The sequence below is a fragment of the Aethina tumida genome, chromosome 1 (assembly GCF_024364675.1).
Source record: "Aethina tumida isolate Nest 87 chromosome 1, icAetTumi1.1, whole genome shotgun sequence".
In the NCBI taxonomy this organism is placed as follows: domain Eukaryota; kingdom Metazoa; phylum Arthropoda; class Insecta; order Coleoptera; family Nitidulidae; genus Aethina; species Aethina tumida.
Window position 1 is genome coordinate 9,245,014 of NC_065435.1, and position 21,397 is coordinate 9,266,410.

Here is a 21,397-nt window from a genome sequence, read left to right on the forward strand (position 1 = left end):
ATAATTAAATATTTGACTACATTAATTAAATAATTACTATAAACACTGAATGTAAAATTTATTTGTTTTATTTATTTTTTATTATAATTATTATATTATATGTTATATATTATTAATTAATTCAGTGGTTTAGTAAGAATAATATTTTTATAACAAATTAATTGGCTATTTAAATTATTAAAAAATATACACTAAATTTTTATTATAATACATGTTTAATTTATTTTTTTTTGGTTATAATAAAACAAATAAACATATTAAATAATTAGACAAATTAATTTATTAAAAAATTTATTTTAACTAAATTTGTATTTAATAAAACAAGAATTTAAATATGTTATTCAAAGTTATATTAATTCAAAAATATTTTTACTGGTATTAAAATTGTCTGTTCATAGAAAAATATTTATTTAATAATTTATTAATACAGTATTAATAATCTTACTAATTAATTAAATAATTTAAAAAATATAATTATTAAAAAATATATATAAAATTAAGTTTTAGTTATTAATTTTTAACTAATTATACATTGAATTTAAGATTTTTTTAGTTATTTTTTATTATAATTAATATAATTAATTTAGTAAGAATAATATTTTTACAACAAATTAATTGGCTAAATTAATTAAATTATTAAATTATTAAGAAAATTATATTATAATATATATTTTATTGATATTAAAATTTTTGTTCATATGTACTAAATTGTAAAATTATCATAACTGGTTTAAATATTTAAAAAAATATACTTTTTAAGAAAGATTTACGTACTATTATTAATTACATTTAAAAGAATAATTATTAAAAATATAAAAGCTGTTAATTATTATAATATAAATATAAAAAAGTAATTTTTATATTCATTAATTAAGTTGATGGTTTCTAAAATCAATATTTATTTAAATGAATTATTATCTCAATTTATCAACGAATATAATTTATGTTTGTGACTAATTGCATTAATCAATAATTAATTATTATTATTAATGAATTATTTAGTTGATTAACATATTTTAATTTAAATAAAACTAAACTTATAGTCATGAAAATAAATTTATTATTTCACTACTGATATAATAATATTCAATAATAATTCATATTGCAATAATTTAAATTTTTATTCAAAGAAAATATATTTATTAAATCTGTTAAAAAATTTAAACTTAAAATAATTAAAAAAAGTATGAATAATTAAAAAAATAAATAATATTTACTATATAATTATATATATTATATTAATTTAATTTGTAAGAAAAATATTGTCAGTAATAAAATAGGAGGTAAATAGATAAAATAATAATAATAATTAATATAATATATTAATAAATAACACGATTATCCAAAAAAACTCGTTTTTTACTAATTTCATCTGTAATTAATCAATAACAATAAGTTACAGTTATTTTTTGGGTTAATAAACTCAATAATTTTGTATTCATTTAGGTTTAAATCGTTTTAAACTTAAATTTTCATATAAATAACATAATAAAATTTAATTTACTTTACAAATTGGGTCAAAATACACATTATGTAATTTGTTCTTCGTTTGTTCATGAAGTTTTGATAAGATTAAGAAACATTTTTTAAGTAAATATTGGTACAATGACTATACTTTTTAAGAAAGAAAAATTAATGTTCCTATCAAAGATAGGAATTTGTCACCGACCAAATTATATTTGCAGTGCGTGAAGGGCGGGGTTTTGTTATTGCGATAAATAATTGTTGCCACATTTTTTAAACAAATATGATACACTGGGTGTATTTAATGTTGGCTTAATTGAATATGATCTAAATATTTATATTGAATTTTTTTAGAATTAGATAGGTAATTTGGATAATAAAAATACATGTTTGTTGCAAATTTTTATTTTTTATAGTAATTGAGAATTTATACATAAATTTATATTTTATGTAATTCTAATCATATTGTGGTTAATTAATCATTATAAAATTACATCGTCAGACAATTAAAATTGTAATACACAAACTTTACATCTTTCACATAAAACTCACAACAAAATTTAATCCACATCAATAAAAAATACAATTAAATATAACAAACACGTACAATATGTCCGGCGAAGTTTCTCATTCTAAAAAAGCGCAGGGCCAATGTTAAATCCACACTAAAATGAACAAAAACCAATAATTTACTCAGCTGTTGATTAAACTGAAGAAAATTCTGTATGAACTGTTCAGTACTTACTATGCTAAGAGCATAATGATATGGAGGGCCAGGTACAATGCGGCGAATGCTACAAAAGCTGTTACAAATCTGTGAGAGCTTCTTATACTTCCTATTCCAACAAGATAAACACGAATTATTATATTACGTCTTTCCACTGGTTCCATTCTTAAATTTTCCATGGTGAACGTGCTCTTGTTAAAACAGCCGGACGAGTATGTAGCACGACAATTTTTTTCGTTGTCTACAGGTTGCACATTTCTTAAATTTTTAATTGGTAAAAAAATAATTACTACAAAAGGTATGACTTCTTTGTTGGTTGCCTCATGAAATAAGCTCATAAACTCTTTACAAAACTTCCATAATAAGCTTAAATGGTTTGTAAAAGAAAATTTTAGAACATATTTCAAATTACAAGAACATTATTATGAATTTGGTGATAAACAAAGACATTAAAAATGAACATACATTTTATTGTCTGAACACAATTAACAAAATATAATTTTAATAATATAATAAAATTGACTACTTATCACATTAACATACAGGACGTTTAAAATAAAAATTGTACCTATCAACTGACGGACAAAAGTTGATAAAATTCTTCAATTTTTAAACCCAATCCATACAGGTTGTTTTAAAATATAGATAACAACAAAAAACAAATGAAAATTGTCATTAGTAATTAACATTTCATATTATTGTCCGCACAAGTAACCAAAATATTGCTCTAAGAATAGAATATCACAATAATACTGTTTACTACGTATTGTCAGATTCACAAACGTTAACAATAGAAACATTCAAAAAATACTGATTAATTAATTTTGACCTAAAAACCTCAACAAACGTAACAAAATAAAACTTCCCCCAAAAACGGGACTACCACCAAAAACACAACTATGGACTAATTTTGTACGTTTCTTTAATCTTTCAATTGGTTAACAAGATCAATTGGGGGATCGTCCACGTTCTCCTTCTCCTTCTTCCGTCTTTCCGTCCGTTCGTCCCACAATTGGAGTAACTCAATGACCGGAGCATGACCGAAATTGGTCGCCTCATCCAACGGGGTGTTGCCCCAGCGATCCTTAATGTTGTGATCTACGTTGCATAACTCCAGGAGGAACTCCACGCATTCCACATGGCCTTCGGCTGAGGCCAAATGAAGTGCCGTTCTTCCGTCGTAATCCGATAGAGTCATGTCCAAGCCCATTAGTTTGTACCTACATTTAACGATTAGTGTGATATATAGAATGTTTGCTTGTTAAATTCACCTTCGGAGTGACGGTAGGTCGCCAGACGCAGCCGAAAACAGCAAATTAACGATGTTCAGACCCTTCGTCTCGAACTTGTGCCGTCTCGGATCCTTTTTGTTGGAGGCGTGTCTCAGGTTGTCGTAGCGGTGGAAGTTGAACTTCTTGACCAGCTCCTCGCAGAACTGCACGCCCCTGCAACTGTTGCCGAGGGCGTCCAAAGGCGGGGAGAAGAGGCAGATTCCCATGACGTTGGGAATGACTATTAATAAACAACCACTCACTCCAGACTTTGCCGGCACTCCAACCTGAAAGCGTCGATGTTTGGCTTGTGGTTGATTGACTGCGGGATTATAAATACCTTGAAGGCGAATTGACCTGAGTAATCGTACATTCCGCAGCTGTGCATCAAAGACAGGACGTCTCTGACGCTTTCTGGCTTCAGTACTTTTTCTTCGGACAAGGGGCAAATGCCTCCGTTGGCTAATGTGGCTCCCATTACTGAGACTATGTCGCAGTTGGCTTCCAACGAGCAACACTGCAATAATACATTAGAAACTAGTTACAAGTTGCAGTTGCAGGATAGTCACCTGGAAGTAGAAGTCCATGCACTCTCTGAATTTGGTGTTTTCGGGGAAGCATTTGTGTTCTCTCATGTAGAAACCCAAGGCGTAGTTTCGGTCTGCAGCTTCACGTTCTGATAGGAAGACGGCGTTGTTGAAGCCCAAATCTTCGTTACCAGCCAGTCTCTGAAAATTAAATATGTTTTCACACCCTTACTTCATTCATTTCAATAAAAATATTGTTGTTGTTGTTGTTGTTATTGCGGTGTGTACTATGAAAGTGGTCAATCTAATTTTATTATTTAAAAAATGACGTACTTTTTTTAATTTTCAGTGAACACAATTATAGCAACTTCTTACTTTATGGTCTTTCATTGCACCCTGTGGATTTTAATTAAGACCAAGAGAAATCAACTGAAATTAAAGCCAACCTGGAGGAAATGGGACTTCCTGAAATTAGTTCAAGGACTGTGAGAAGATGGTTTGTGGATGGGGGTTCGTTTGACATCAGACCATTTTGACTTGCTTAAGATCACATTCACTGGACCACAGAGCTGTGAAGACGAGTAGTTTTTAGTGACGAGTTTGAATTTAATTTATAAAAAATGATGGTTCTGCTTATGTTAAACATTTTACAGGGACAAAACTGCACAAAAAGTTTGTAATACCCACAGTGGAAGATGGTGGTGGTACAATTATGCTATTGGGGTGCTCTAATTCTTCTGACGTAGGCCCCCTTAGACTGATTTATGTACATACAGGGATACATTAAACAACAATTTGTTTCCATATATTGAAGAAATGGTGCTCTTAATATATGTATTTCAACATGAAAGTGATCCCAAACACAAATCCAAAATTGTGACGAATTGGTTAAAAGACTAAAGCATCAATGTTTTGTCTTGCCCGTCCCAATCTCCAGACATCAACCCTATAGAAAACATGGGGGTCCCGTTTATAACCAAATTCGACATAAAAATTATACAAATTTATCGTATATTCAAAAAATGGTTGAGTCTATGTCACGGAGATGGGCCAAAATTATAAAACAAAAAGGATAATATCCAAAGTATAATGTTAAATTAAATAAAACAGATTTAATCATTAAAAATCTCTTTCAAAATTAAAGTTGCTATATTTATGTCCAGCTCAATTCAGTAAAATATATAGAATTATAATATTGTACTTTTTATAATACTGTATAAAACAACAATAGTAAATTAATATTATTTTACACACATTAAATAAAAGAGTTATAGCTAAAATATTTAAATTTTCGAAAGTTAAAACCTATAATTTAATGTAAGATAGTGTAGGTTCTGGAGGGTTCCCCTTTTAAGTAAGTGAGATTTGTAGTATAAAGTTAAATAAATCTCCGACCAAGTTAAAACTAGAAGAAGTTGTTTAGTGACTTAATCAAAATGTTCTAAGTGGAATCAGATAAGACATATTCTTTATCATTGTTCATTATAATAAAAATTTGTCTTCTAAATCTCACTCAACTAGGTTTCATTTTTAAGCATTTTAGAAATTGTCTATCAGTAAGAAACAGTTTAGCACTAAGTTATTATTATTCTTAAAAAATCTTTTTTTAGAATTGTAGTCAATTACTAATTTTAAAAATAACTTTTGTGAATTGTTTATTATTTTACGTTATCTAACGCCTTTCACCGATTGTTACCGTCTTAATACATTATTCAAACAAATTCATTGTTAAAGTGCTAAATAACAGGTACGTACACAATGATAGTACCAGGCAAAACTAAATGAATGTGCTAATTAACGACTTTCGACAACACTTACCTCAAAGTAATTCATAGTAAAATCGAATTTTTCGGCTAAACTCATATCAGGCCCCGCCATCGTTTTCAACAGGGCACAAACCAAGATAGCACCGGCGTTTATCATGGGATTATGAGGTTTCTCTAAAAAAATTTAAATAAGGAATATAACCGTAAATTAACACGTCATGTTGACTTACTGTTGTGGTCTAGAATTAGTTCGTTAAAGTTTCTTCCACTTGGTTCCTGACCCACATACTTGTGGACCACGTCCTGGCCCAACAGATCTAACGCTATACCATAAGTTAAAGGTTTGCTACAAGATTGTATGGTAAATGGTACGTTTACGTCGCCAACGGAAAAGCGTTGGCCGTCTATGGTGCAAATACTAACCCCCCAGTAGTTTGGGTTCATGCGTCCCAATTGAGGTATATAAGAGGCAACCTAGAAAGTCACCTTCAGGACTCGAAAGAAACGATGTTGAGCCTTACCTTTCCGTCGTTATTGTCCTTGCACTTCCAGTAGATTTCCTCGATGTCTTTGCAGAAGTCGGGGAATTCCGGGATTATGAACTGGTGTCGGAAGGCCCGAGAAATTAGCCCCATACTCGGTGATATTATACTGAGTAAAAAAAAAGGTCATTGTTAATAAAATTGTAAGGCAACTCGATCATGCAGAGCACACATGCAACTAAATAACAATTTGCAAACTGATCAGCCAATATCAAGACAGGAAACAAACACATTGAGAACAAATTAATTGATTGATAAGTGCAGTCGAGAAAAATTGAACAATGTCAAGGTTTCCGAGGATGTTGGCTGGTGAACTCTCGTCTGGTGCAAAGTCAAACATCCGCGTTTACCTCGTGAAATGCTCCAGAGTTAATTTTTGGGTGTCGACGCTGAAGCCATCGGCATTTTTCTTCGTCATCTTTTTCAAGTTTTCTATCACCTCCTTCAGTCTTGGGTCGTTTTTTCTTAGCCCAGTTGCCCTTAAAGCCTAAAGAGTTTCGTCTTTTATTACTTGTTGATTGGGTGGCCCGGTACTTACGGATAAAAATCGTCCGATGGACAGGAAGCCAGTTTCTTTATTTTTGAACAATTCAAATAGTGCCACCTCGGAATTGGCATCGTCGCCGCTAAAAAATTAATTCAATTACTACAAATTTGTGTTGTGTCAGACGTTCACTCACAAATACATGTAATTTGTGTCATGGATAAAAGAATAGTCCCTTCTGAAATAAATAAAAAAATAAATAAAATAAATTGAAAACGAGGTGTATTTATTTATAATTACCTTTGTTGTTGCACCGGGCTGTTAAATTCTTGGATAGCCGCCTAAAACTTCGCACATTAACTAAAACATTTTATTTAAGATAAAATACCACTCACTTTTCTGGTCGTTGCGTAGAAATTCGATTGGAAATAGCCGGCGTTGTACGGTTTCTGAAGCAGACCATTGTCCAATTGACTTTTTAATTGACATCTATGGAAATAATTTAGGAGTCTTGTTGTTTTCATTTTAGTTCGTTTGGTCGATATTTCTGGATATATTTCGTAATGCGACGTCGCACTACTAGAAAATTTCAGTCGGCGCGCCGAAAATCTCACATGCGTCACACAAATTAGAACATTCGGGGCGCCATCTTTGGACGAATGGACTAAGTAGTGGTTTGGTGGGAACTGCAGCGCGCCGTTCGATTCATTGACTCGTTGTGTTAGCTGTGTTGCCAAATGTAGTTTAAGTACAGCCATGGATATTGGAAAGGAGTTCTGGTTAACAAATTAAAAAACAATCATTTTATTAATTTAAATTAATTTTATAATTATTAATTGTCTAAACACTTCGTACCTTCCTTTATATACGGATATCTTTACATAGTTTTTATATAACTTTATTTTATAAGTAAAGCTACTAAACCGTATATTTAGTTGATTTTATAATTTATTTCTGTGTCCAACATCGTTCTTTAAAGCTAAAAATGCCTAGAGGTGTCCATTTATCGATACAAATTAAACAAGTTGCAGTCGATTTAAATTTAAACATTTCGAGAACGATTTCCAATTTTAACAGAAGCAATACACTGGAAGGAATTCCCAAAAAAGATATAAAACGCAGGAAAATAAAATGACAGTGTGTCGGTGGGTACTATAAAATGAAGAAGCTGGTCTCTTCGGTACAAAATCAGCAAATAAGTCCTTCATTTCTGCAAAAAATAAAGCAGATAGCAAACTACTTTATTCAAGAGAACATGTGAACTCGACAGATGGACAATAGACAATAATTTTGGTTTCCGATGAAAGTCGGTTTCAATTATTCAAATCTGATGGCACTTCATGGGTGAGAAGGCCAATTAATGAAAGGTATAATCCCAAGTACACTAGGCCTACTGGGAAGCATGATGGAGGAGGCGTTATAGTTTGGGGATGTTTTTCCGGATTTGACATGATTTCGCTGGTTAAGATAGGCGTCAGAATGGATCGTTTCGTTTATCTTGACATTCTGGAGAATCCTATGGTTCATATGAGTTTAAGCTGGACCTTCTAGCACTATAACTATCCGAAACACACGTCTAAGTTGGTTAAAGAATGGTTCGTTTCCCAAAGAGTACGTATAATGTCTTGGCCAGCATAAAGCCCAGACCTCAATCCAATTGAAAACCTTTGGGATGAAATTGATGGGAAAATTCATGCAAAAAGATTGTCAGAAAGAAGAAGTTCAAAATCAGTGGAAAGAAATATCCAAAATACTAAAATCAATGAACAAAATTTATTTAGAAATTATTAAAAATAATGGATATGCTACTAGATACTAACTAAAGAAACCCTCAATGTATGTAAGGTTGTTTTATTTAATAGTTGCTCTTAAATTTTTTTCAAATATTAATAAATACCTAAATAAACTATCAAGACAAATGTTTTTTATTGATATGAAATTCTTGTTATATTTTAGTTAATACTTTGGTGAGATATTTTTATAATCTAGAAGCATTATTTACAACAAAACGACCAACATTGAACACATTTATTTATCTCAGTAACTGAGACTTCTGTACCAAAATGAAATAAAGCAGACAAATTGCCAGTTTTAGTTATTATTACAAATAAATACCTTTTTGTTTAAAAAAATAATATGGCATTAAGTAACAAATGTTACTAAAATAAACACAAATATTTTGTTTTTAGGAGAAGACTAGAAAAGGGAAGGATTATACCAATAAAGTTCTTATAAAGGTTTTTATAAATATTTGTGTACAGCCACTAACAATGGATATTGGAAGGGAAGATCTGGTTAAATAATAATTAATTTGTCTATGTAACTATATGTTTTATTGATATGAGATTCTTGTTACATTCTAGGTAATAAAAATATATTTTAGGTAATACTTTGGTAAGATATTTCTATAATCTAGAAGCATTATTTACAACAAAACGATCAGCATTGAACACATTCAAGAAGTAACTGAGAAATCTGTACAAAAAATGAATTACAAAAATAAAGCAGACAATTTGCCACTGTTTCACTTATTACAAATAAATAGCTTTTTGTACAAAAAATAATATGGCATTAGCAAACAAATATTATTAAAATAAACGCAAATATTTCGTTTTTTGGGAAAGACTAGAAAAGAGAAGGATTACGTCAGTAAAGTTCTTATGAAGGTTTATAAAAATATTTGTGTTTATCAGTACTTGTTGGGGGGTATTATAATTTCACGATGATTAACGGCAAGATATGTAATAAATAGTGATGATAACTTATTTAATCAACTTAACCAAAGTTAATTCAATTAAATAGATCAAAGATATGCATACAATTATTAGTTTAGGTACAGTTCTAATGATCAGTTGTGCAAATACACTATAGTACAAATTAAGTTATACATTTCCTAAAATAAAACGTTACCAGTCAATAAGTAAATTTATGTACAATAATTACATAGATGATAAAAACTAAAACGTATCACAAAGTTGTTTCAGTAAAATAAAAAAAAATAAAAAAGTAATTCGTTAAGTACATAAGGATGTGCGCATGCCTGCCATCACAGAAGTGACTCAAGTATTCACAACAGCCAAAAAAGAACCACCTCAACATTTATTGTCAACCTTTCGCATCTAGAGTCAACGTCCGGTGTATATACACGTGCCCTATGGCACCCAATCATACAAAAATAAATACTTAGCCTAAAATTCTAGCTGCCAAAAAACTACAGTCGGTGCATTTGTGCTGGCACTTGCGGTGCTTGTGGTCAGATTGCCGTTTCCGAATCAATCGATTGGCCCTGGGTGTAGGCGGGCGGGCCGTTGTTCATGAAAGCCATCGAACGCATGCTGTTCCTGTTCGGGTTGTTCCGCTTTTGCGGCACCTGCGGCGTGGCCAAGCTGTGATGGAAGTGCTTGGGCGTGTTGTAGCTCAGCGCTCTGGTGCCGTGGAAGTTCGAGTAGCTGGACCTTACCGATGCCGGCCGGTTGTTGTACAGATCGTCCAGGTCTTCGGTTTCGTTCAGCGATTGCGTGGAGGATTGCTGGTACGTCGGGTTGGTGTGGCCGTTGTTCTGCCAGCCGTTCGGGTTCATCAGGCTGCTGTTGGAGGCTGAGTTGTAGTAGTTGGGCAGTGATTCGATGGGTGATGGACTGTTGGTTTCGTACGCCTGAGATTTCTGTTGCTGTTCCAGTAACTGAGTGACCGGGTTTTGGGCCATGCGTCTGGAACTCCTCGTCGACGATCTGGGGTGGGAATGTCGTCTGCTGCTGGTGCTGTGTCTTCCGGACGAACCTCTTTGCATCACGCTACGTCTCTTTACTCTGCGAGGTGTCATTGGTTTTGGTGACACGGGCGCAGCCACGTGGTCAAAATCGTTGTCACTGTCGCCGTTCCGGTTCTCCAAGTGGGAACTGAACTCTATTGAGTAAAGAGACATGCGCTTTGTGTTTTTCCTTGATGATTTACGTGACGCTGTTAAAAACAAAATTGTGCGTCTATATTGCTTAACTTAAGACACTCTTGTATAAAGAAAAAAAGAAAACAAAATTATATAATTTAATGTTTATTGAACAAAATCATTTTACAACAAACATGCTGTAACTATTCATGCAGAAGCGTTAGTTTAACCAATAAACCATAAGCTCTAAGTTACTAAGTATAATTAATATAAGGAATACAACTCAGTACTGACATGTCATGTAATTAATTAGTCAATGCGTGAGAGCAACGAGGGAATAAAGTGGCATGTGTATGCTCAGCCTCCCTTCCTCTCACCAGCACCTACAGTCTTGTAAATTTGCCTTAATGTAGACTTGTCAGCACATAAAATAATGTGACTAGAAATATGTTAACAACAAAGAAGCATTAATACAAAATGTAAAGGTTTTAAACTAATGAGATCAATTATAGTACGTAGGATTCGATGACAAAGATTTCGGCCGCACTTTGTGCGCATAGTCCTGCGGACCAACGCTGAATCTAATAGCGTCAGCATGATGGATTCGGGCCTTTTTCAACGAATCCAACGGCGATTCATAGATATCATCTGACTTTACATTTGTGTATTTGTTAGATGAACACTGATTTCTATTCGACCTCACGTACATTGGTTGCAACAAAAAATTATCTGGACCATCAGCCTTTTCGAAATTAACTGAAAATAAATAACTAACTAAATAGCTACACTACTTAAAGGGGTGTTGTTTGGTGCAATGGGAAATGGACGCAACTGCTTCAGTAATGTCCATTTAACATTTGTCATGACCGTTCACTAATTAATGTGTTTGGTGCTTTTGAGTGGTGGGTGTAAACACAAAATTACTACACTATGTACATATCTATGGAGGTCTGTACCTACACCGTGACTTACCAAATGGTTTGAGGATCAAATCCACCAATGTAATGAACTGTAAGCATATTAACAATAAAGTACAGAACTGATTGATATCAAGATTTTAAATAGTTCTGCTGTGGATTCCAATAATTTCAATTGTCCGCATGCATATTATTAAAATCTATCGTCAATCGATTCGGATGTGTTAGTGGAAGGAGTCTACTGTGTGGTGTGTTTATAACTAAGAACTTACACGTATCGTCCTCCTCCATGTACAGTCGACTCAGGCATATGCCTATGATGCACCCATTGAACTGAAACAATTTTTTTTTGTAACGAAGTATGTAAACTAAGTTGTGTGTAGTTACCGTGAGGAAACATTGCAGTCCAGCCTGCACTATTTCGACAGTTTTGTAGTCGACCAAACAATCCTCGACGGCCCATGGGTCCTCGGCGGATTTTATTTTACATCCTGGTCCGTAGTTACTCCACCAGCTTGCGCTGCTTTTGTCCAGTTTCAAAACCTTATTGGTCTAAAATACAAATTAATGTTAAAAACCTCTAGAAATTATTTAAAAAATTACATAATTATTATCTTAAAATTAATGTTTTAAAATTAAGATAAATTTATTGATTTAATTAAATATAATGTCTTTATCTTTTGTCCAATTTTAAAAGCCTATTGGTCTGAGATATAACTGGTATTAATTAATTAATATTATTATTATTGATAAGATCCTGTATTTCATTAAATATAACAATATATTTTTCAATTTCGGAAAATGGTATTTATAAAAAAACTAAGGAAAATGCTTATTTGTCTCAGAAATAAATTGTTTTAAGTTGAGGAAAGGCCCATTAGTACATTAAAATTAGCAGGGTATTTTTAATTTCAAAAAATGGTATAGAAATATTTTATTTATAAAAAATCTAATAAGGAAAAATTGCTTAAAAACATTCATTTAGCTTTCGTCCAATTTTAAAAGCTTATTTTTCTGAGAAATGAATTTTATTAAGTTGTGGTAAGACCCTTTAGTACATCAAAATTAGCAATGTATTTTTAAATTTCAGAAAATGGTACTGAAACATTTTATTTATAAAAAACTAATAAGGAAAAATTGCATAAATAACATTCATTTAGGCTTTGTCCAGTTTTAAAAGCTTATTTTTTGGAGAAATAAATTGTTTTAACTTGTGGTAAGACCCTTTAGTACTTGAAAATTAGCGGTGTGTTTTAAAATTTCAGAAAATGGTACTTAAATATTTTATTTATAAGAAACTAATAAGGAAACATTGCTTAAAAAACATACATTTAGCTTTCGTCCAGTTTCAAATGGTTATTTGTCTGAGAAATAAATTGTATTAAGTTGTGGTAAGACCCATTAGTACATTAAAATTAGCAGTATATTTTTAAATTTCAGAAAATGGTACAGAAGTATTTTATTTATAAAAAACTAATAAGGACAAATTGTATAAATAACATTCATTTAGCCTTCGTCCAGTTTTAAAAGCTTATTTGTTGGAAAAATAAATTGTTTTAATTTGCGGTGAGACCCATTAGTACATTAAAATTAGCAGTGTAATTTTAAATGTCAAAAAATGGTACAGAAATATTTTATTTATAAAAAACTAATAAAGAAAAATTGCTTAAAAAACATTCATTTAGCTTTCGTCCAGTTTTAAAAGCTTCTTTGTCTGAGAAATAAATTGTCTAGTGGTTAAAATTAGCAGTGTATTGTTAAATTTAAAAAAAGGGGATAGAAATATTTTATGCATAAAAAATTAATAAGGAAAAATTGCTTAAAAAACATTTAGCTTTCGTTCAGTTTTAAAAGCTTATTTGTCTGTTAAATAAATTGCTTTAAATTGTAACAAGACCTTTTATTACCGCAGTAGTAGCAATATATTTTTAAATTTTATAAAAATAGTTCTAAAATATTTTATTAAAAAAGAAACTATTAGTCAAAACTTTCATAAATATTACACACTTAGCTTTAATCTAGTTTGAAGGTCTTATTGATCTAAAATATAATTTATGTTAAACTGTTCTATAATTGGCAAATTAAAAAATAGTTTGACTACCTGTAATATGTAATAAGTAATTACTTTTGATTATTATCAAAAATGTCATGAAATAAAACATAATAGTTTAGAAATATTTCCGTCTCGAAAAATTGCATAAAAGTGACTCATTTAGTAGATTTCTTAATATATGAAAACAATAGAAAACTTATAAACTATAAAATATTAGTGTATACAATTGTTTTGAATACCAATTTTTGACAAATAATCTACCATTGTTTCTGAAAAGATTCAAGTTTCAATGGAACAGAAGAATGAATATATAACGAACTTTTCAAATCACCAGTAACAAAATATTGTACTATAATTATTTATTTCAAATAGTTTCAACATAAATTTAATTTAAAATACAATTTTATTTATGACACAATGGTAAATGAAGCTAATTTGATCCATTATCTTTATATATTACCTTACAGATAAATCAAACTGTTGTTTTTGAATAAAATATTATAATAATAATCATATTATTGCAATTATTTATAATATATTGCTTAAATACATATAGTTGAGTTTTCTGCCGAAATATTGGTATATTATTTTGTTATTAAAAGTCTCAAGAACATCTAATATGTGGCAATATTTTTACTGTTACTTGAGTCGTCAATTTATTTTCGATATTTCAAGTTTCCCGCGTGAAATATGATTTTTAAAAATGCTTACGTTACGATAAACCCTATCGTGCAACAATCAATCATTTCTCAATGGTTATTCGTTAATTTATCGTGTTAAACAAATTATAATAAATTAAGAAAACGAAAGACAGAAACATAACGAGGAAATAAAGTTATACAAACCTTATGATCCAAACCAGCAACATCTAAATATAAACAAATAACAAATATGTTCCATGCCAGCCAAAAAATGTGCCACAGCAAATACTAAAAAAAATGGGTTAAGTGAGTTATAAATAAAATTATTGCAAATCGTATATTTACCGCTATAACATATTTCGGTCTGTACTGATAGGCGCCGAAAAATCCGAATATTATGAATATTATTTCAAAGAAGTTGACTAATATCGGTATCCATAGGAACCCGAGAAAATCGAACACTTGCCTTTGAACGACTGAAACCTGAAAGACGGGAACGTTCAAAAATCCACCCCATTCAAACTAAACATAAAAAATAATAACAGAATTTCAGCGCTTACGATTTGCAGGAGACATATTGACAAAAAAAAGTATCTTCTCGTGCAAAATCCCATGTCATTGGTCCAAATGATAGAGCCCTTGCTGTTTGGTTAATCCTTTAGAACAACAGAGAAGTCCAACGGGCCCATTTCACCACCATTTTCCACTGAAACATACACACTGGTTTCATTGCACTTGTTTCATGTTGTCTAATGTAAATGACACAGGATGTTTCACTCTTTCGAGATACCTGTTCAATGATGCACCACTGCCGTTTCTATTGTGTTTGGTTTTCCCAAACATACTTTAGATTCTTATCCTTGTCGGTCTCTCTCGCACGCCCCGGCTACGTGATCTTCCGTCTTTGTTCGCAAGCTTTCATCACGCTTGCCATGAGGTGTAAAGCGTTGCCAGTTTGTGCGGCTTGCAGCGGTAGTTGAGAGTTATGTTGCCAACATAGCGTAATTTAAATTTTAAATGGTTAAGGACGGTTGAATAAACAAATTAAGTTAATTAATGCTCGTTGTGAATCGTGTGATATAATAATTGTTTTAATTTATAAGCAAGTGGCAGAAAATGCGATAAATTTTTAAAAATAATTGTAAATTTATTGACACGTTCATAAACAAGTATGTTTATGCAAATGTCATTTTCATAAAATTATTAAAAAGTATAATATAAAAATATTAAAAAAGTAAATATTATCATAATGAGAGCGGGTTAGTTAAAAATTGTTAAAAAATTGTTGAAAATAATATAAAATATTTTAAATTTTCTATAAATAATTGTTAATTTATTGACAAATTAAGTTATGAGTGAGATTAGTTAAAATAGTTAAACAAGTATCTGAAAATGTGAAAAATTTTATAAAAATATATTATTTATTAATTTTTTTACATATCAATGAATAATTATTTTAGTACAGGTGTCAGAAAGTCTGTTTTGTGTTTTTATTATATTATTATAATTTGTTGTATTAAAATATCAAAAACATAAATTTTATCATAATTTAATTAAATATTAGAGTAATGAGGGGTATTAGTTAAAAATTGTTGAAAAACGTATTATAAAATGTGCTAAATATTATAGAATTAATTGATAATTTATGGGCACATTCAGTTATGAGGGAGGTTAGTTAAAATTGTTAAAAAAGTAACAGAAAATGTGAAGAATTTTAAAAAAATATTATTTATTAATTTTTTTTACATCACAATAAATAATTATTTTTATACATGTGTCAGAGAGTCTGTTTTGTGTTTTCATAAAATTATTACAATTTGTTATAATAAATTTAAAAATTTAATTTTTATCAGAATTTAATTAAATGTTAAAATAATGAGGGGGGTTAGTTAAAAATTATTAAAAGAATTAGTATAAAATGTTTCAAATTTTATAAAACTAATTGTTAATTTAAGGACACATTGAGTTATGAGGGAAGTTAAAATTATTAAAAAAGTAACAGAAAATGTGAGGAATTTTATAAAAATATATTATTTATTAATTTTTTTACATATCAATAAATAATTATTTTCATACATGTGTCAGAGGGTTATATTAAAATATTAAAAATTTAATTTTTATCAGAATTTAATTAATTATTAAAATAATTGTTAAAAAAATTAGCATAAAATGTTTTAAATTTAATTTTAATTTATGGACACATTCAGTTATGAGGGAGGTTAGTTAAAATGGTTAAAAAACGTGTTTTCATAAAAGTTATAATAAAATATCAAAATAATATATTTTATAATTAAAAATTTGATAATTAGGAAAGGTTTAATTAAAATTGTAAAAAAATAGAGTAGAAAATAAGAAAAATATTATAAAAATAATTTATTGGTAGGTTAATAAACAAGTAAATTAATCTATCTATAATTTAATAAGAATATTTTGAAGTGGGTTACATAAAAATTGTGGAAAAAAATAAAATTATAATTTATCAAAACATGCCAAAAACTCTAGTTGCTGGTGCTGTAAACGATAATTTTATGTTAAAAACATGTAAACCCATTTAATAAAATTACGCATAATAAAACGTATTTAAATTTATAATTTTTTAACGTGAACCAAATTCAAATGACTGATATCGTTTATTTTTAATTTACAGGCGTCGATGAGATAATGACACGAGTAGTAGTTTGGGTCCGGGTGCTTATTCATATCTCCAAGATCTAAATAAACAACGATAACAACGTAATGAAACGTACTTTTCTCAGTCAACCCACAAAATTTTATTATATGGAGGAATTCGCAGAATCTCATTTGAATCATCAATCTTAACGATTATTCATTTTGTGGCACATAATTAAAGGAATGTTGGTAATTCTTTAAATGACTAATTTAATTAATTGATTACAAATATAATTACTTGTTGTTAAGCTCAATGTATTTGTTTGTTTAAAAAAATGTTTGAAATCAACGAAATTATAAACATTTTGCAATATAATATTTGAATGTATTAGCTAAGCAATTATGTGTAAAATTAATATCAGGAAGCTCATGTTTAAAAAACGTCATTTGATCATACTCTTCCTGTTAAATTAAATACGACTGGAACAGTTTCGTAATTACCATCATTACAAGGGAAATTAATTGAATTTGAGCAATTTTTTTTGCTAAGAATTCCACCAGTTTCATCATTTAGTAATTAAATAATCCAATTATCCATCCATTGTGAAACTGAAGCAAATAGAGAACTTTTAATTATAAATTGTTCAATAAATAAATCATCAACATTGTGAATGAAATTACGACAACTTTTTATCACAGAAAAAACCAAAACACACGTTTTTAATTTTTGTTTGTTCTCACACGTTGGACGAAGATTGTGCTCAGATCCTTTTGTTATTGATAAGAGTGTTTAATGATCTTGGGAGTTAAACTCGCATCGCTGATAGTGTCTGACTGGAAAATACATATTAAATAAAAATACATTTATCTCGCATTGTTTGTGCTACAACCAAGAAAAATCTTACAGATAATAAATTACAGTTGTGCCGAGTGCAGTTGTGATATCGCACCGGAGTCGCCAGTTATCGAGCAAATCTTGAACGATATGACACTGAAGGAAAACTAATTAAATCATATAATTAAAAATTAGTGAGTGGGTAGTTATAAAAAATTAACTATGGAGGACCAGGAGAAAGTGAATTTACTGTAAGTTTACCTCTGGTGTCTTAAGTGGAAATCGTTTTTAGTTTTTGTGTGGAAAAGTCTTTGTTGGGCACGTGTAACTTTTGTAAGAGATAAATTGGACACTGTGGCATGACAACAACGTTTTGCTGACCACTGCACATTCTGTTTACATGTGTGCACGTTTCCAAACATCATCCTGATATGGAGTCAATAATTTAATCAAGGATTTTTTAACATTCTATAGATAATTCAAGTGCTATTTTAGTGGCACTTTTTGAAACACAAACTTATTTTTATTGCTTGTGTTGCCTTCCAACAATTTTACTACCTGTTTAGTTTAAAGTCATATGATCAAGTTTGAATTAAGCCATCTGATATGTAGTTTACTCAGCATTTTCTCCAACTTACTCTATTGCATGGTCCAAGATAACAGTAGTAAAGTCCCAATTTAAGATTACTTCATTAAAAAAAAAATCTGTTTTATTTACTTTGTCACAGCAAATTGTTTGTACTTTTATATGTTTAAGGTGAACAAATCTTTAACCTTTTGATACAATAGTCAAACTCATTATTACGAATTAAAAACGAACATATTAATCAAATATTTAATCATCATTAAACATGTAACTATCTGAAACAAACAAATAAACATCATCCAAAGTTTGTTACAATTTTCCAATCACGTGAACCCCCGGAGACCCAACTTCGGGTGCCGAAGGCACATTCCGTTAATTTTAAGTAAATTTATGTGAATATTATCTGAATTCAATTAATTCACTCATAAAGGGAGAAAGGAAACAACAATGGAGCAGCCTACGGAAGCGTACCACTGGTTGGGACTCCAAGAAGGGTTATTTATTGCGTCCACGGTACTCCCAGCGCTGGTTGCTGTAAGGTACTGGAAAGTGAGGTCCTCGATATGACAACCATGGATGATGATATAGCATCACATGCCAAAGAAAACATCAACACAACAGAACTAGGTACAACCCCCAACCCCAAAATCAAAGTTGTTTTAATAAAGTTTTGATTCTGATTACCTACAAGTCAATAACCAAGTCGTACGATAAGTACTTGCATAAATTTTGGGTCCACCAACGCCATAACGCATTTTATTGTTGCCAATGACGTTGCCCCGAAAGCAATAATGTTTCATACATTCATAGGAATGTTGTGATAATTCCTGGTGAATCTTCGCAAAATGACTTTAAAGTTAGACGTAATCAAAATTGAAAACGAGACGCAAGGTAGACTTAACGAGATGGACTAATAACGATAATTTTAAACCTATTTTAGTCAACAAACATTGCCACCGTCCCCAAAACACAGACATGGACAAGAGGGCCCGTAAGAAACTGATAACAGCCAGCATTCTGTGCGTTGTATTCATGATTGGAGAGATCATTGGTACGTAACCAACATTCTTCAAGTCCTCCACACATCCCCAACTGAGTACTTTCCAGGTGGTTACCTGTCGAACAGTCTTGCCATAGCCTCAGACGCAGCCCACTTGTTGACGGACTTCGCCAGCTTCATGATATCCTTGTTCTCCTTGTGGATGGCCTCAAGGCCCTCGACCAGAACCATGTCCTTCGGCTGGTACCGGGCCGAAGTGATTGGCGCACTGACTTCCGTCCTCATGATCTGGGTGGTTACGGGTATTTTAGTTTACATGGCTGTACAACGAGTGATCAACGAGACTTTCGACGTGGACGCCAAAATTATGTTGATCACGTCTGGTGTCGGTGTACTGGTTAACTTGATGTAAGTCCCTTCGGGTTCTTGGAATTTACTACAGTTCGGCGTCTTTTAGTATGGGCCTGACGTTGCACCAGCACGGCCATACCCACGGCGGCGGATCCAGCCACAGTCACGGTGGTCACGGTCACAGCCACGACAAGGAACAAGAAAATATTAATGTAAGGGCGGCGTTTATCCATGTGATTGGCGATTTTCTTCAAAGCTTCGGTGTCTTCGTTGCAGCACTAGTAATCTATTTTAAAGTAAGTTTTACCCTATGATGCGTCCACAGGGGTCAGTCAACTGATTTAATTGCAGCCCGACTGGATGATTATTGACCCCATCTGCACGTTCATCTTCTCGGTTCTTGTTTTGATCACCACCTACAATATTATCAAAGATGCCCTTTTGGTTCTCATGGAGGCGTTACCCAAAGGTATTGAGTTTGAGGAAGTTATGACCACTTTGCTGATGATCGATGGCGTTAAGAGGGTGCACAACTTAAGAATCTGGGCTCTTAGCTTGGATAAAGTGGCCATGTCTGCCCACGTTGCCATTGGTAATTACTAATACACCTAATTTATGTGCTTGTTTACATTAGATTTAATTTGTAGCCCCTTCGATAAATCCTCAGAACATCTTAATGGTTGCCACCAAAAATATTCATGATAAGTACAGATTTTTTGAGATGACATTGCAAATAGAAGAGTTTCAAGACAGTATGGAGGATTGTCATCAATGCAAGAACCCTTAATCAACATCTATAATTTATTTAATTCACCACCGTTTTAATTTATAGAACAATAATCTCAAGTTGTTTTAATGCTTCTGTTGTTCTAGTCTGTGTTTTGTCAAATTGCAGTGAGTACTTATTTTTGAACAAACACATTTTGTTCTTTTTTATGTGTAGTTTTTTAATTTATTTAATAAATATTCCATAGCTCATAATGTTGTATTTTTGTGGATCCAACACGGTAGTACCACGGAGTACTTTATTATGTCATCACACTAGGTAGGTAAATGTATGGTTAAAGCTATACATATATAAAAATGTGAATTCGTTGTAAATACAAGTACTATTTCCAAGTATTAGTCTCAGAAGTGTTAGGGTATTTAATTAAGTATTTGAATAATTGATTTTAGTATTGCCATCTATTGTCAATTCTCAATAATTACATCTGTACTTTTATAATTTATTTAATAAATATTTCGTATTTTTTGTAGCCAACACAGTAGTACTACAGAATACTTTATTCTATCATACTGAAGACTTATAGATAGGTGTATAGTTAATAACTGTACATATCTAAAAATTTGAATTTGTTTTAAATACAAAGAAGTATTATTTACAAGTACTAGAAGTACTAGAGTATTTAATTAAATTATATGAGTATTTGATTTTGTTGATGCTATATATTGTCAATTCTAAATAATTAGATTCGTTTATATCTGTATTTTTATAATTTATTCCATATTTTATAGTGTATTTTTTGAACACAACACAATAGTACCACAGAGTACTTTATTCTGTCATACTGAACACCTGTAAATAGGTGTATAGTTAAAGCTGCACGTATTTACGAATTTCAATTCATTCTAAGTAGTCTAAGTATTATTTACAAGTACATATAGAAGTACTGGAGTATTTAATTAAAGTATTTGAGTGTTTGATTTTGTTGTTGCCATCTATTATCAATCCTCAAT

The 21,397-nt window shown here is 30.9% G+C and overlaps 3 protein-coding genes and 1 long non-coding RNA gene across 6 annotated transcripts; 1 reads left to right on the forward strand and 3 right to left on the reverse strand.

Annotated features, from left to right (window-relative positions):
- Positions 1-1,853: 1,853 nt before the first annotated feature.
- Positions 1,854-2,558, reverse strand: LOC126266507 (uncharacterized). The gene is made up of 2 exons (XR_007548844.1): positions 2,210-2,558; positions 1,854-2,129 (listed from the first exon to the last, which is right to left on the reverse strand). It is a non-coding gene; the product is annotated as an uncharacterized LOC126266507 (long non-coding RNA).
- An 82-nt stretch (positions 2,559-2,640) lies between these two features.
- LOC109596336 (glutaminase liver isoform, mitochondrial) lies at positions 2,641-7,368 on the reverse strand. Of its 3 annotated transcripts, none has more exons than XM_020011860.2 (12): positions 7,177-7,368; positions 7,082-7,122; positions 6,978-7,019; positions 6,836-6,923; positions 6,648-6,784; positions 6,277-6,406; positions 5,986-6,229; positions 5,808-5,929; positions 4,032-4,190; positions 3,803-3,979; positions 3,463-3,749; positions 2,641-3,411 (listed from the first exon to the last, which is right to left on the reverse strand). In XM_020011860.2, exons 1-12 carry the CDS (start codon positions 7,303-7,305, stop codon positions 3,114-3,116), a joined length of 1,854 nt encoding a protein of 617 aa, XP_019867419.2. In that variant the 5' UTR covers positions 7,306-7,368; the 3' UTR covers positions 2,641-3,113. The 3 variants fall into 3 exon arrangements, with proteins under 3 accessions (XP_019867419.2, XP_049819945.1, XP_019867420.2); XM_049963988.1 differs by having other exon boundaries at positions 7,082-7,141; positions 7,177-7,302; XM_020011861.2 differs by having other exon boundaries at positions 7,082-7,128; positions 7,177-7,298.
- Positions 7,369-9,091: 1,723 nt separating this feature from the next.
- Positions 9,092-15,190, reverse strand: LOC109596335 (sodium/potassium-transporting ATPase subunit beta-1-interacting protein). Its single transcript, XM_020011859.2, has 7 exons — positions 15,069-15,190; positions 14,839-14,984; positions 14,624-14,761; positions 14,483-14,566; positions 11,972-12,136; positions 11,857-11,917; positions 9,092-10,741 (listed from the first exon to the last, which is right to left on the reverse strand). Exons 2-7 carry the CDS (start codon positions 14,890-14,892, stop codon positions 10,035-10,037), a joined length of 1,209 nt encoding a protein of 402 aa, XP_019867418.1. The 5' UTR covers positions 14,893-14,984; positions 15,069-15,190; the 3' UTR covers positions 9,092-10,034.
- A 2,438-nt stretch (positions 15,191-17,628) lies between these two features.
- Positions 17,629-20,641, forward strand: LOC109596338 (zinc transporter 2-like). Its single transcript, XM_020011863.2, has 7 exons — positions 17,629-17,974; positions 18,740-18,936; positions 19,250-19,360; positions 19,417-19,717; positions 19,767-19,956; positions 20,012-20,252; positions 20,308-20,641. The coding sequence occupies exons 1-7, from the start codon at positions 17,946-17,948 to the stop codon at positions 20,445-20,447; spliced, it is 1,209 nt and encodes a 402-aa protein (XP_019867422.1). The 5' UTR covers positions 17,629-17,945; the 3' UTR covers positions 20,448-20,641.
- Positions 20,642-21,397: the final 756 nt, after the last annotated feature.